Source organism: Canis lupus, chromosome 13 (genome assembly GCF_048164855.1).
Source record: "Canis lupus baileyi chromosome 13, mCanLup2.hap1, whole genome shotgun sequence".
Classification (NCBI taxonomy): Eukaryota; Metazoa; Chordata; class Mammalia; order Carnivora; family Canidae; genus Canis; species Canis lupus.
In genome coordinates this window covers 11,081,882-11,098,693 of record NC_132850.1, presented here as the reverse complement: position 1 = coordinate 11,098,693, position 16,812 = coordinate 11,081,882, and the positions used below count along the sequence as shown (strand labels likewise).

General features: G+C 36.5%; 1 protein-coding gene and 1 pseudogene across 10 annotated transcripts in view; both read right to left on the bottom strand.

The window, feature by feature from the left end:
• Positions 1 to 16,812, bottom strand: part of EPS15 (epidermal growth factor receptor pathway substrate 15) — a 141,190-nt gene that overhangs the window by 40,298 nt on the left and 84,080 nt on the right. For all 10 annotated transcript variants that reach the window (XM_072772148.1, XM_072772155.1, XM_072772151.1 and 7 more), the window contains 2 exons: positions 5,031 to 5,192; positions 4,418 to 4,615 (listed from right to left, as the gene is read on the bottom strand). In XM_072772148.1, the coding sequence (XP_072628249.1) occupies positions 4,418 to 4,615; positions 5,031 to 5,192 (360 nt within the window). The remainder of the gene's footprint in view (positions 1 to 4,417; positions 4,616 to 5,030; positions 5,193 to 16,812) is intronic.
• LOC140603288 (U4 spliceosomal RNA) lies at positions 939 to 1,054 on the bottom strand (annotated as a pseudogene).

Below are 16,812 nucleotides of genomic sequence, written 5' to 3'. Positions count from 1 at the left end.
CTTTTGAGATAATAATATCTTGAACAAAACTAGGCTTTCCTGTGTCTGGCTCTCTCACGTACCTGTCACTTAGCCTGTCTTCTTCCTTGGTCTCTGCATAAACTTAGAGGATACAGAAAAAAAAAAAAATCATACAACTAACACAAGCTCTTTGCAAACTGTGCAAGAGAAATGCAATAAACTATCAGAATGCCAGTAATACTTGGATAAAAACAGCAAATATTGTGTAAGTAAGATACATAGAATTAAAGCCAAAGGTTCTTTGCTTTTTCCTACCATAAATACAAAGAAGTAAAAATGAAAATTTAGCAAGTCAGAAATTTTTCCTCAGTTCTCCCTTTTAACAGAAAAGCTACAGTTTAGCTTTAAAGAGCAATTAAAGTCTCAGGATAATTTTATATTTGCATAATTGTATATTTATAAAGTACTGGATTTTCATTTTTTATAGGCCCATGGGAAACTGCTGCCCTCTGTGGGAAAGACACACAAGTCACTAAGTCAAATATAAGAAATTGGTATGTTTATTTTAATTTTTTTTATTTTTTATTTATTTTTCAAAAATACTCTACACCCAACGTAGGGAATGAACTTACAATTATGACCCGAAGATCAAGAGTCACAATGCCCTACCAAATGAGCCAGCCAGGTGCTCCCTGGTATGTTTGTTCTTAAGGTATGAAGATCAGTTTGCAAGGATATAATTCCTTCCATAAGTACCTAATATCATCTGGCACACTTGGTAGTATAGTTTGCTGAAATTATTTTCCTTGTTCAGAAACAGTGTCTTCTTTTCTCAGTGATAATTTTTTTTTCTCAGTGATAATTTGTAATATCCAGAGTCCTTTCTACTTTTCTCATTTATGTTCCTTCCTTTGAAATAACTTCTCTTTCAAAAAACTCAAAGAAAAGAAAATGAAAAAACAAGCCAGAGACTGGGAGAAATTACTTGCAAATCAAATATTCTGGTAAAGAACTTATATCCAGAATTTTTAACTAGTAATAATTGTGCCTCAGGTAAACCTCATTGGCTATGACACTGCCACTGCGCAAAGCTATCCAGAATTTTTTAAACTCTTCTTATTTATTTATTTATTTATTTATTTATTTATTTATTTATTTATTTATTCATTCATTCATTCATTCATTCATGAGAGACAGAGAGAGAGAGAGAGAGGCAGAGACACAGGCAGAGGGAGAAGCAGGCTCCATGCAGGGAGCCCGACGTGGTACTCGACCCCAGGTCTCCAAGATCAAGCCCTAAGCCAAAGGCAGGTGCCAAACCACTGAGCCACCCAGGAATCCCCTAAACTCTTGTAATTTAATAATAATTAGACAATCTAATTTTTACTTAAAGATTTTTTTTATTTATTCATGAAAGACAGAGAGAGAGAGAGGCAGAGGCATAGCAGAGGGAGAAGTAGGCTCCCTGTGGGAAACCCAATGTGGGACTCGATCCCGAACCCTGGGATCATGCCTTGAGTCAAAGGATATAAAGGATATCCAAAAGGATATACAAATGGCTAATAAGGACATGAAAAGATACTCAACATCACTAGTCATTAAAAAAATATAAATTAGAGGGATGCTCGGGTGGCTCAGTGGTTGAGCGTCTGCCTTCGACTCAGGGCCTGATACCAGGTTAATCGGATCGAGTCCCACATCGGGTTCCCCACAGGGAGCCTGCTTCTCCCCCTGCCTATGTCTCTGCCATTCTTTCTGTGTCTCTCACGAATAAATAAATAAAATCTTAAAAAAAAAAGAAAAATATAAATTAGAAACTATGAGATACCACTTCATACCTACTAGGATGACTAAAATCAGTTAAGTAGACAGTAAAAGTCTCAGTAAGGGGATCCCTGGGTGGCGCAGCGGTTTAGCGCCTGCCTTTGGCCCAGGGTGCGATCCTGGAGACCCGGGATCGAATCCCACGTCGGGCTCCCGGTGCATGGAGCCTGCTTCTCCCTCTGCCTGTGTCTCTGCCTCTCTCTCTCTCTCTCTCTCTCTCTCTCTCCGTGACTATCATAAATAAATAAAAATTAAAAAAAAAAAAAGTCTCAGTAAGACTGGAGAAACTGGAACCCTCATATATTATTACTGGGAATGTGAATGGTAGTGACTTTGGAAAACTTTGGCAATTTAAAGTTAAAAAAAATTTAAACATAATTTCACAATATAACCAACTATTCCATACCTAAGAGAAATGAAAACATATCCACACAAATAATTGTTTGCAAATGTTCATAGCAGCATTATTCGTAACAGCCAACAAGTAGAAAGAATCAAATGCCCATTAATCAGTGAATGGATAAACAAAATACTTTATACAATGAAATAATAATGTTGAAACATGCTACAACACAAATGAACCTCAAAAACACTATGCTTGTGAAGGAAACCACATGAAAAAAGATAATGTATATAATGTTTGATTTCATCTACTTGAAATGCTCAGAAAAGGCAAACCTTTAGAATCAGAAAGCAGTAGTACTTACCTAGGGGTAGAAGCAGGGACTCACTACAAATGGGTGCAAGGGATCTTTTTAGGAGTGATAGAAATGTTCTAAAATTGGATTGTGATGTTTGAACAATTCTAAATTTATTGAAAATCACTGAACTGTATTATTAAAAACCTGTAGGGCAGCCCCGGTGGCGCAGCGGTTTAGCGCCGCCTGCAGCCCAGGGTGTGATCCTGGAGACCCGGGATCCAGTCCCACATCAGCTCCTTGCATGGAGCCTGCTTCTCCCTCTGCCTGTGTCTCTGCCTCTCTCTCTCTCTCTGTGTGTGTCTCTCATGAATAAATAAAATCTTAAAAAAAAAAAAAATAAAATAAAACCTGTAAATTTTATGGTATGTAAATTATACCTCAAAAAAAAAAAAACTCAAAGAAGAAAATAATTTTAAAGAATATTCATTCAGCTGATAGCATTCCCACTAGAATAGCCTTCTTTCAGGTTACCTGTTCATTGAGTATAAATAAGACCTAGACCTGGGCAGCCCGGGTGGCTCAGCGATTTAGCACTGCCTTCAGCCCAGGCCCTGATCCTGGAGACCCGATCGAGTCCCACGTGGGGCTTCCTGCGTGGAACCTGCTTCTGCCTCTGTCTGTGTCTCTGCCTCGTTCTCTCTCTTTCTCTCTCTCATGAATAAATAAATAAAAATCTTTAAAAAAATATATAAAAAAGACCTAGACTAAAAAGCTCAGTATGATGGGGGAGACAGACACATAAACAAATATGCAGGGAAAAATGTTACTATTTCTGTAAAAGGAGAGACCAATAGAGGCAGGGTTCAGAAAATGCTATAAAGAAATAAGTTAAGCTATGTCTTGCAAGATAAGTGAGTAGGTATTTACCTGTCAGACAAGAGAGGGGAAGGAGGCCTATCAATGGATAGGACTTCATTATACATAATAATTAACTGAGGACACTGGACTACATGTTAGAAAATCTGGATTCTAGGTTCTGGCTCTTTTTTTTTTTTAGATTTTTTTTTTATTATTATTTATTCATAGAGACAGAGAAAGAGAGGCAGAGACACAGGCAGAGGGAGAAGCAGGCATCATACAGAGAGCCTGATGTGGGACTTGATCCAGGGTCTCCAGGATCACGCCCTGGCCTGCAGGCGGCGCTGGGGCTGCCCGGTTCCGGCTCTTTTAAAGGCAATGTAACCACAGGCAAGTTACTTAATCTTTCTTGGCTTCAGTTTGTTCAAATTCAAAATGAAAAGAATGAGCTATATGATCTCTCTTCTCATAACTAACCATCTTACTATCATTCTATAAAATATTATTCTTCATTTAGGGAAGCCTAGAAATAACAAAGCAGGAGATCTATACTCTGGACCCACACAACACGACATGTTTATCTATATAAAAAAACAATTTCCTAATTAAAATAATAAAGGTCTCCAAATAAACAAAACTGGTTTTAAGATTAGAATCACAAAAGGGAAGGTGCGAGGTTATTATTTATAAAAATAAGCAACATTTGGAGCATTTATGTACCAAACACTATGCTAAACTGTCTCACAGTGTTTAATCCTTTACATTTCATTTAATCCTTACAGCAGACCTAAAAAGTAGAGGGATTGTTAATTCTTCAATTTTAAAGATGAGGCATTTGATACTAAGATGATTCAGGCAGTAAGTGGAAGAGCTAGCACTTAAGCCTAAACCATACATCTACAAAACCTGCACCCTTAGCCATGACTCTTATGATAATAATGAGATATACAAGATGTATGACAATTTTAACTTAGAACAGGCAACAAGAAACTTACTTGTATAAAATGAATGAAAAATGAATAACAGATGAGGCAGAAGGAAAAGGAACACAAGTTGAGAAAGTATTATTTGCTAAAAGGACATGGTGAGGCAGGCCCCATTTGAGCATATTTCTCATTGCCACAAAGACTTACTGAACTTATTTCCTGTTGTGAATCTTGCAGGTGCTGCTGAAGAGGCCCCAGCTGAGCCTTGCCTGACTCCACACTCTCCTCCAATTCTGCTGTTTCTTGCTGTAGGCGACTCAGCTCTTCCCTAGCTTTGGCCAGCTCTTCCTCATAAGTAGAGATCTGTGATTCTTGACTAGTTAATTCAGCTTTCAGGGATGAGATCTGTAACATGGGAGTGAATGAAAAGAAAGTGGGATAAAAAAAAAGAGTTGTCATTAAAATGTTCCATAATGCAAACACATTTATTTATTCAGTTTACTCTTTTGGTGTTTTTTGAAGTATATACTTTTGATAGAAAAGGGCAATTAGGAAATGAATAGAGGGGACTTGAAGGCATAGGTACCACACTTTCAGCTAAAATTTGAAAAAGTACTGCACTAAGTGCCCTCTTTCCCCTAAAGAGGGCCTGCAATTTCCAGATGAACAGTGCTCCAACTCCTTCATGTGCCACAAGTATTGACTAGATTGCCACCTAACAACCACAGCAGCAATACAACAAGCAAAGAATGTTTCCATCTTATGCTAGGAAAAGCAACTAAGGTACAGATACAGGCTGCATGGAATGGCCAGACTTTACCAGCTGGGCCTCCTCAGCACATTTCTTTCTAACTTCCTTCAGTTGCTCCTCCAGCTGGGACTTCTGTTCATCCAGTCCATCAAGGAGTTCCTGTACTTGCTGTTTCTGGGCCTGTAGTTTTTGCAGATTAGTATTCTCCCTTTGAACTTCATCTTGCAGATCCTGAAATAGAAGAAAATCAACATATTTATTATTTTTGGAGAGAGGGGATGTTTAAGGATGTTTAAAAGCCTATATTAAGGGAAAATAAAGTCTTTTCTTTCTAAATATATTGGTGTTGGTAGATTGGAGGAATCCTAGCTTTAAATACTGTCTTTACTTCAGGATTTCTTCCCTAGACTCCAAATTTTAAAATCCAATTTGCTTACTCAAATCTGTCCTTGGATGTCTAATGAGCTTCTCAAACATGTCAAAAACAGAATTCCTGGCATCCCCCCCCCCCCCCCAAATCTGCTTTATCCTCAATCTTCCCTCTCTCAGTTTCCCTGGCCAAAAAATCCGGCATCTTCTTTGACCGACTCTTCTCTTTCTTTCACATCTCATCTTCAATCCGTCAGCAAATCTTATTGCTTCTTCCTTCAAAATACATTCAAAATCTGACCACTTTTCCCCAACCTTGGGGTCCAAGTCACTGTTCTCTCTCTCCTGGATTGCTGCCTTCTAACTGGTTTCCCTGCTCCTACAGAGGCTACCTACATTTTATTTTCAGCACAGCAGCCACTGTTAAAAACATGTGTCAGATGAGTCACTCAAAACTCTGCACTGACTCCCCATCTCCCTTACTGTAAAAACTGAAGTCCACAGAGGGGCCCTGCACCTCCCAACTTCACTTCCTACTGTGCTCTCCCTTGCTCAGCCACTCTGGCCTCACTGCTGCTCCTCAAACATGCCAGACAGGCTCCTTTCTCAGGATCTTCCTTCTTCCTAGAAAGTTCTTCCCCAAGGTAACCATACAGCTTAATGTCTCATTTCTTTCAAGTCTTTGCTCAGCTATAGAACCTTCTCAGTGAGGCCTTCCTCATCAGCACCAGCATCACCAGTACCATTACCACCACTTCCCTCCCCTAAGTCTCCTTCATATATAGCAGTAATTTTATTCATTGTCTAGAACAGCTTGAGATAAACCTACCATATGACTGACCCATTTAATGTATACAATTCATTGGCTTTTAGTATCTTTATAGAGTTATGCAATCATCACAATTTTTTTAGATTTTCAATCACCCCAAAAAGAAACCCCTACCCACTAATAAGTCACTATTTCCCTCCCAATCACCCCAGCCCGAGGCAACTATCAATCTACTTTCTATCTCAATAAGCTCTGTCTGTTTTGTATAGTTAATATAGGTGAAATCATATAACATCTGTTTTTTTTTGTAATTGGCTTGTGACTTAACATGTTTTCAAGGCTCATCTGTACTGGTATAAAATAATTATTTTAAACAGCTTCATTGAGATTTGATTTATATACCATAAAATTTGCCCACTGTAAGTATACAACTAAGTTTTAGTAAATATACAATTTGCCAACCATCATAACTCAGTTTCACAACACTTCCATCTTCTTTATTTTATTTTAAAGATTTATTTTTATTTATTTACGATAGACATAGAGAGAGAGAGGCAGAGACATAGGGAGAGGGAGAAGCAGGCTCCATGCCGGGAGCCCGACATGGGACTCGATCCCAGGACTCCAGGATTGCGCCCTGGGCCAAAGGCAGGCACGAAACAGCTGAGCCACCCAGGGATCCCCAACATTTCCATCTTCTAAAAGTTCCCTCAAACTCCTTTGCAGTCAATTCTCATTCCCATTTCAAGCCCCAGACAACTGATGATCTGTCACTATAGTTTTTGCCTTTTGTAGAAATTTCACATAAATGGAATCATATAATATGTAATCTATTGCATCTGGCTTCTTACACCCAGTATAGTACTTTTGACATTTGCCTGAGTTGTTGCATATATAGGTATTTATTCCTTTTTCTTGCTGAATATTATTTCATTGTATGGATATACATTTGATGAACTTTTAGATTGCTCCCAGTTTTTGGCTATTATGAATAATAGAGTATACAATTTATTTATTTTGTTCATAGTCTATGTCCTTTGACTACCATGTAAGCTCCATGAGTCTGGAGATATTTGTGAATTTTGTTCACTGCTATATTCCCAGTTCCCAGTATACATAGAAGTACTCCATAAATATTTAATGAATGATGAATTATATCATTAAGATGTCAATTCATTCCTAATTAATTTATATATTCCAATGAAAACCCTAACAAGGTTTTGCAAAGAGCCTGACAAGGTGGTTCTAAAACACATTTGAAATAAAAAAGAAAAAGAAACAGCATAATAAAATGTAAAAGGACTTAACCTACTAGGTATTATGAATTATTGGAAAACTAAAATAATTAAGACAGTTTGGTGTTGATCTAAGGATAGACAAACACATCAAAAGAACAGAAAAGAAAATTTAGACATAGATCTGGCATACATAGAAATAATGATGTGAAAACATGACATTAAAATTGACTGGAAGGAAAAAAAGACTAAATGTTCAGTAAGTACACTGGACATATCCAAAAGGTAAAAAATAAAATGAAGTCTCTAAATCACACCAAATGGAAAAATAAATTCCAGGTATACTAAATGTGAAAGGCCAAGACCTTAAAATATATGGAAGATAAAAAATTTTTAAATGTATGGAAGAAAATATAGATCTCAGCATAGAAAAGAATTTCCTAAAGATAAATCATTTTGAAAATGCTATGTGTTTATTTATTTATGTGTCATACTTTATGCTTAATGATAAAGCCTACAGAAACTAAAAAATTACAATGGAAAATCTCTGTACCCTCTGCTTAATTTTGCTATAAACCTAAAATTGCTCTTTAAAAAAATCTATTTAAAAAATATATAAAGGACACCTTGGGAGATAGATGAAAGCAGCCACTGCCATTATCATTACCACCACGAAACAGAGCAGCCATGATGGCCTAATTTATAGGTCCTCTAACATTTGGGGTTCTTCACATGGCCACAGAAAATCATTTGAGTGACTATTTTCCCAATTCTTTGCAGAATGGTACAATACTAGAACCATTGTAGATACACAGGAGAGAGATTAATTCACTGTATATAAAGGTTTCCAAAGGGAATTAGGACTTAATTCTCTCTAGGAACCACAAATTAGGAAGAAGGGATTGATAACTCTAAGGTACGTCTCAGCAGAAGGTGGGCAGATATCTCAAAAAGGGTGAAAGAAAACTCTGAACACAAATTTCTAAAATAATGATATCTTTTTAGTAACATACCATTCAAAGATCTCATCAATCATTCATCAGAATAAGAATCTAAGAACAAAACAAAAACTTGGAAGGTCTCTGAATTACTGCATGATTTATACAAAACAAGGACTTCTACAATAGCCCTTACAATGTGCTAGGTATTGTTCCACACTCTTTACACACATTAACTCATTTATAATTCTATATGACAAATCTATGAAGTAGGTACTATTGTTATTCACATTTTACAGATAAGAAAATTGAAGACACAGATGGGCAAGTACTTGTCCAAAGTTACAGTTAGCAGGTGATGGATTCAAACTAGGTTCTGATTCCAGTCTGAGTCCTTAATCACTAAGCTATGCACAGTGTCTATAGACTAAATGTCTCACAAATATGCTATTTTTTTCAAATATATGTAGATGCTTCTGTGATTAAATAAGACACTGAATAATGCCTTTAATAACTTTCACTTACATTTTCTCAACCATCTGATTAATTTAAAAGTGCAATTACTACCATGCTGCTTTCTTTATAAATTCCTTTAAAAGGGCCCACACAACGGATGATCGTGAAAGACTCTTCTTGCGTGGACATTCCATGTGATTATAGATTCATAAAGGTAAGCTCCACTAGTACTTTATCATTAATTTGCCAGCATGCCTAATTTTTTTTAATCCCTAAATTTTCAACCTTGCCTATACTATTAACTGATCCATACTCAAAGATCTAGTTTTAGATATGCACCTGGGATTGGCTCTTAATAAATACATATCAGTTTTCATTGTCCCATTTCTTGATTAACACTTTGTTTTTTCTGTCTTTGTTTCTTCCGATCCTAAATGTCCAACTTTCTTTAAAAACCAAAACCAAAACAACTCATTGTAAAGGAGGGTTCTTTAGTTATTCTGCAAAAATATATAATGGCTCCTTCTTATCTGTAGGATAAAGTAAAACTGCCTACAAGATACATCAGAACCTTCAATTCTGGGCCCCATGTTATCCTTCCTCTTCTATTACCCTCTTTTCCTTATATTCACTTGTGCCCCTGCCTCAATAAACCATCTTTCTCCAAGAGACAATATATACTTCAATGTCCTTGTGCCTTTCCAAAGCCATTTCCTCTGCCTTAAATGTCCTTCCACACCATTGTTACCTGGAAACACTATTCATTCTTCAAAGCCCAGCCAAATTTAATCTCTTCTGACTTACCTTGAGCTTCTTTTACCTGTGCTCTTATAGCAGTTCATACCAACCTCTATTATCACACTTACTACACTGGATTATAGTTACCTCTAAACAATAAACTGCTGAAGGACAGAGCCAATGTCTCATCTTTCTTTGAGGTTCCACAATCTAGTACAATGCCCAACACATTCCAGAGGATTAATTAAACAATGATGTGTAACTATCACAAAGTTTCTATACCTGTGAAAAACAACTGGAATATGTTCCTGAGGTTGACAGAAAGAAAGGATTTTATGTTCTTTTACCATTTTGTGAAAAGCTTCACTCTGCACTTGAACTATAAATATTAATAGTAGCCTCAAACTAATCTATGATAAGTGAATGCTTTTTGTTAAATTAAAATAATACCTAAATTTCCACACTGGTTCAATATTTTTATAGTCTATAGACCAAGACTGAGCTGACATTTAAAATTTCCATTATATGGAAATAATCTTTACTGCTTTAGGACATTACTGTGGCATATACCTTTCTTGTGTTTTTAAGCTTATATATTTGTGTTTTTTACATAATAATATTATCACTATTCTTACTCTTCAGGGAAGTGAGTAACAGCTTCACTGTAACACAGTAACTGGGAAAACTACAGTGGTTTGAAATTTTCTTATAGGTAAACTGTAAAATATTTTTTTAAATGTCACCTACCGCTCAAGTAATTTTGTTGGTTTGGGAATATAATCCATCATAAATACCTTACTTTGGTTATAAAGTTATTATATAGTTTATGTATTTTGATATGCTGTGGAAATATTTTTTCTTTCCCTTTAATTAAAATGTTCAGAGATGGGGGGGATCCCTGAGTGGCGCAGCGGTTTAGCGCCTGCCTTTGGCCCAGGGCACGATCCTGGAGACCCGGGATCGAATCCCACGTCGGGCTCCCGGTGCATGGAGCCTGTTTCTCCCTCTGCCTGTGTCTCTGCCTTTCTCTCTCTCACTGTGTGCCTATCATTTTTTTTTTTTTTTTTTTTTTTACTGTGTGCCTATCATAAATAAATAAAAATTTAAAAAAAATAAAAAAATAAAAAAAATAAAATGTTCAGAGATGGGAAAAGGAAAAAATATCTGTTACCTATTCTCATCCTCATATACTCTAGTCTGATTTCCCACTATCTCCCAAACTTCCCCCCCACCAAAAAAATCTTGGACTTCATCTCTAGTCTTGACAAACAGACGTAATTTGGATGTCTCTACTTTTACTGTAAATCTAATTAAAAATAAATTTACCTTAAAAAGGTCACATGACATATGAAAATGTCCAGGGACACCTAGGTGGTCAGTCAGTTAAGCAGGTGACTCTTGATTTGGGTTCAGGTTGTGATCTCAGGGTCATGAGATTGAGCCTCGCGTTGGGCTCTGCACTCAATGTGGAGGCTGCTTGAGACAGAACTCCCTCTCACTCTGCCTATCCCCTCTCCCTTCTCTAAATAAATAAAATCTTAAAAAAAGAAAATGTCTAGGACATAATGCTAATTTTTTAAAGCTGAATATGAAACATGTATAGTCACAGATTAATATAAAGCCATTTATGTACACTAAAAAATATATAGCAAAATGTTAACGATGGCTTTCTCTAGAATGTTAAATCATAGGGTTTTTCTTTTATACTTTTCTATATTTTACAAGATTACTATGGACCTAAATTACTTTTATAATCTCAAAATGTCAAGTTTGCAGTTTTTTAAGTATCACATACCTCTGGAGGTTTCATACCAATATAAAAATATTCAGATGTGATGGAATTTTTATGTAAGAACTACCAATAGTAGGAATAATGGTGGTTTCCTTTAATAACTGAACCATTTTTCAAAACTAGTATTTTTAGTGAGCCACTTTAAGTACACCCTTATAAGATAAGTTTGGGCAAAAGGAAAGAGAATAAACAAGCCAATATAATATTTACTCATTCTTGACCTTTCTTTTCCACAGAGCAAACAAATTCACTCAAATTTACCAGCCTCACTTGTTAACTGCAGTAAAACTCCACATAGTAACACAAAAGTATAGGCCTCAAGGGAAAGATTACTGAGAAAATACCTCACATTAATGATATATTCTAAGCTGGTTAGATGTCCATATTAAAACTAATTATAATTAATGTTTCTTCACATCTATTTCTTTTTTTTGTAAGATTTTATTAATGTATATAATTGAGACAGAGCAAAGGGAGAGGGACAAGCAGGCTCCATGCCCAATGCAGAGCCCAACAGAAGGCTTGATCTCACGACCCTGAGATCACGACCTGAGCCAAAATCAAGAGTCAGATGCTTAACAGACTGAGCCACTCAGGGACCCCATCTTCATGTCTATTTCTTTTTTTTTAAAGATTTTATTTACTTACTCATGAGAGACACTGAAAGAGAGGTAGAGACATAGGCAGAGTTGGAGAAACAGGCTCCCCATTGGGAGCCTGATGCAGGACTTGATCCCAGGACACCCGGATCACAACCTGAGCCAAAGGCAGATGCTCAACCACTGAGCTCACCCAGGTGTCCCTTCATGTTTATATCTAAATATGATAAAAGATCATCTCTTTAAAAATCCCAACACTAATCCATACATAAAAGGGTCTACTTTTTGAGTAAGCAAACTTAAAGTTATTAAATTGCACATAATAGAAATGAACTGATGCAAAATTCAAGAATCAAATTTCGCCACAAAATTATCTGTAAGGCTACCACCACTGCAGTGCAATTTCCCCATCAACATAGATATTCAGATATACTTGGTTATTTTATTTTTGGTATAGATTTGCTTATCCTGAGACTAACTGAAGTCAACAGATGCACATCTCCCTCTGCCCACCTCCCCAAACCCCCTGCCCTGCCCTTGACCAGGGCAATAAGCAGTCTCTCCTAGCAAACAGTATCTTCCACTAAACTAGGATAATTGTCTCAACCTTAAAGTAGTGTTTGGGAAAATCCTCTTCTGATTCAGTGCAAAACTGCAGCACCATCAAATGCCATCCCATCAAGTGACTAAAGGACATTTGCAGAAGCCTTCCTAGTTACGCTCTACTTTCCATGGTCATGCTCTATTTGCCTATCTGTGCCATCAACAGAACAAAGAAGGATAGCAGCAATTAGAGACTGACAAGAGTGGAGTGAACAAAACTACAGTAACATAGTGCCAAGGTCTATTTTAGAAAAATACCAAAGCAACCACATCCAAGGTTCCTCATCAGGGAATGAAGGGATCCTTGAGCTAGTATCTTGGCTTTATTTAAAAAGAACTTTCAAGGAAAATGTCCTATTTTCTAGAAATCACACAAGTTAATGAAAATGATAAACTCATCCCCATCCTTCCACACTTCATAAAGTGCTACAGATATAGTGAAAATAGAATTTAAAAAACACATAAAAATTCTTAGCTATATTAAGAGTAAAAATTTATTTTAGCAATCCAAGTCAGTTGTACAACTGAAGAAATAATGTAAGTATTAAATCTAAGAACAACATGAATACATTTGCATCTGTTTCATATAAAATAGAGAAAAAATTAACAAAAAAACCCACTAACTTATGAACAAATACTTACTTAAAAGCCCCAAAGCATATATACAGACATGTACTTATACTAGTGTATCTATACCTTAAGAATTATGAAGAAGAAGAACATGGGGAATTTTAAGTATTTTGGTAATCTTATAAAAATACTATTTAATTGATTTTTAAAATTCTGCAGACTAATCCCAAACTAGAAATAATCAGGTACATTCATTATGTTGGCCTAAATCTCAAAATGGAAGTTACAAGAGTATCTTAATATAAAAAAAAGTATCAACTGTAGAGCAAGATGTTTAGGTCAAAGAACAGAAAGGAAGTCTATTAAACTAGGTGGGTGTTAGAAAACCTCGCCAACAGCTTGCCTTTATTTCCCAATCATATGCTTCCCAGCATGTTCTAAGAGCATTATCGCTACGAAAAGAATGTTGAGCTCATGTATCTAATTTTACTTCTACCCAAAATAAGTCCTCTCTCTTCATCTAAGGAAAAAAAAAAAAAAAACAACCTAAGTGATTAAAATGAAAAAAACAAAAAGGACAATTACTATGAATTACTGAACCTTTACTGATGAAGTATAAATAAGTGGAAGCTTCTTTTGCATCAGAGTAGCATGAACAAGTAAGAACTTTATGGAAAATTTTGACTCTATGATACCTATCATGCTCCCAATCCTTTCTGTGTAGGGTTTCTGGGTATGTCTTGTTCTATTTTTAATGTCATGCATAAAACTAAAGTTTATTCATTTCTGTTATCAACAGCTTCCTTAAATTTATCTCCAACTAATAATATATTATGAAAAATAGTGAAAGAAATGTTCTAAGGTACAGTTTCTTAGCTTAAGGAGTTTACAATAGATGCTGGAAGATACTGGAATCATGCACACTACACCAGCACAAGAAGGTCCAGCACATACTGGACATACCATCCAAGTAAATACACTCCTCTGGGAATTCCAACAAAGGAAAGACTGATAAGAGTCAGAGAAGGCAAAGTTTTATTCAGAGAAATGGTGGGATTTGAGCTGGGCTTTAAGGCTTGGGCAGAATTCACATAGGCAGGGAGGTAGGGAGCATTCTGGATCACAAGGCCAAAAGATATAAGGGGTAGGAATAAGAGACTGTATATGGCACACAGCTCAGAGGCAAACAATAAAAAAACAAGTAGTACAAGAGGAGGATTTGGATCTTATCTTTGTTTCTCCCTCCAATATACCCATGAGATATGACATCCTCCCATCACTAACTGCGGCAGTGGGCAGCAGTAAAGATTTTCACATCTGAGAGTTATGATACTAAAATTGGTTTAGGAAGAAAGGCATAAAGAGGATGAGCAAGAAGAGCCTTATGATCTGATTTCAAAATTTCAAATGTTAGGTAATAAGGGTGGCGATAATAACAAAGGAAACACTGAGAGAAATAGGAAAGTCCAAAATTGAAGCCAATTTTTTTCAACAAAATGAGACTCATTTTAGACACATTGACTTTGAAATGACAAACACCAAAATGTAGTCTAACTGGAGATGTGAGACTAGAGAGCAGTGCACTTGATAAATATTTGGGAGTCACCAGCATATGGGTAACAGGGGTATGGCAAAGGAAGGAAACAAGGTGGAGGCATGTATCAGTCAATCCAGGGGAAAGGTAACAAAAGCAAAGGATCAGACAGGCAGAAGAATATATGAAAGAACACAATTCAAGAAAGCAGTGACCAGGACGCCTGGGTGGCTCAGTGGTTGAGCGTCTGCCTTTGGCTCAGGGCATGATCCCCAGGTCCTGGGATTGAGTCCCACATCAGACTCCTGCACAGAGCCTGCTTCTCCCTCTGCCTATGTCTCTGCCTCTCTCTGTGTGTCTTTCATGAATAAACAAAATCTTAAAAAGAAAAAAAAAAGCAGGAACTAATGTAGGAAAGACCAATGGATCTGGCCTGAACAAAATTATTGGTTCTGGGAAGAAAAATTAAAGTGAAGTGGTATGGGTAAACAGCACACTAAAGACAATTACTTGAAAGGATATGATGAGGAAAAAATGGCCACATAAAGCAAAAAAGCAAAAAAAAAAAAAACAAAAAAAAAAAACAAGCTGGTAGCTAACATGGTAGCAATAACCGAAAACAAAACAAAACAAAACAAACACAAAAAAGGTATTTTCAAATTGGTGAGTCCTGTGTGCAGACAGCCCTCAGTGAAGACAGAAGTCAGAGAAGGAAGAGCTTGACAATGAAGGGAGGATAGGTAATAAAGAGATGACAGTAGGTATAGAATTCTACTACTAATCAGAACATTTACTGAACTTTAACCTGGTACTCTGTGAGGCACTGAAACTGCATTATCTCATTTTATTCCTACAGCAACTCTAAGTATTTGGTATTTTTATTATCCCATGTTACAGAATAGAAAACTAATGTGTAGAGTGGTTGCTTACTTAGCATTACAAACCTAGGAAGAGTCAGAACCAGAAACTGAATTCTGTTTTTTTTTTTTTAAGATTTTATTTATTCCTTTATTTATGAGAGAGAGAAAGAGAGAGAGAGAGAGAGAGAGAGAGAGGCAGAGACACAACCAGAGGGAGAAGCAGGCTCCTTGTAGGGAGCCCGACATAGGACTCAATCCCGGGTCTCCAGGATCATGCCCTAGGCCAAAGGCAGTGCTAAACCGCTGAACCACCTGGGCTGCCCCAGAAACTGAATTCAAGTTTGTCTGATACCAAGCTGTTTCTACAAATTTCTATGCAACACTGAAGAAAGCACACAGGAGAATAAATTCCTAATTTGTTAACTACTCAGAAGAAAAACTTTCTTAAAAATTGTACATAGGCAGTTTAAGGTAGTAAGAATGTGGGGTCTGCCTTCTCCACTTAACTACCAAAAGCCCAAACCATATACCTTTGAGACAGAATGGACTTTTATAGCTTTTTCTCCTTGGATCAGTTGGGGCCTAATTTCTCCACAGAAGCTGAACTAGCAGGGACGCCCTGGTGGCTCAGCGGTTGAGCGTCTGCCTTTGGCTCAGGGCGTGATCCCGGGATCCGGGATCAAGTCCCACATGGGGCTCCTTGCAGGAAGCCTGCTTCTCCATCTGCCTGTGTCTCTGCCTCTCTCCCTGTGTCTCTCATGAATAAGTAAGTAAAATCTTAAAAAAAAAAAAAAAAAAAAGTTGAACTAGCAGTGTACCTCATACACGTTAACATTTCAAGGAAAAAAAAAAACCTGAAGTTAATTGCTGGTTTGGTTTTCAAGGAAAAAAAAATCTTGAACTATAAACTTTCAAGATGCTAGTTCATAGGAATATAAATAGGAAACAAAAATTTAGAAATTAATTATGTAGATTTTTAAATTCATCTGTATTAGGAAGACTACAGAGACACAAAACAAAAAAGAACGTCTTTTAGCACTTTGGTTACCTCTAAAATTTGGGTTCTGTGCTCCAGAACAAATAATGAATTTACTAATACTAAGCTTTTATTCAATGTTCTTTTGCCAAGGAACTTATGTTCAAACATTACAACTTGGTCTGTACTAAGTATGCTCCAAGATGCCTTTTATTTATAGTACCTGATGCAGAAAAATTAAATAGACTCCCTCTGCTAATTATATATTTTGAATTTAGCAAAGCTTAGGATTTAAGCTGGATTTAAGGATATACCTTACCATCACCACCAAGTGAAAAAGGACAGAAAAATCATGAAGGAATTTTGACTGATAACAAAACTTCTAAAATTATAAGAAATCAAATATTCAAGG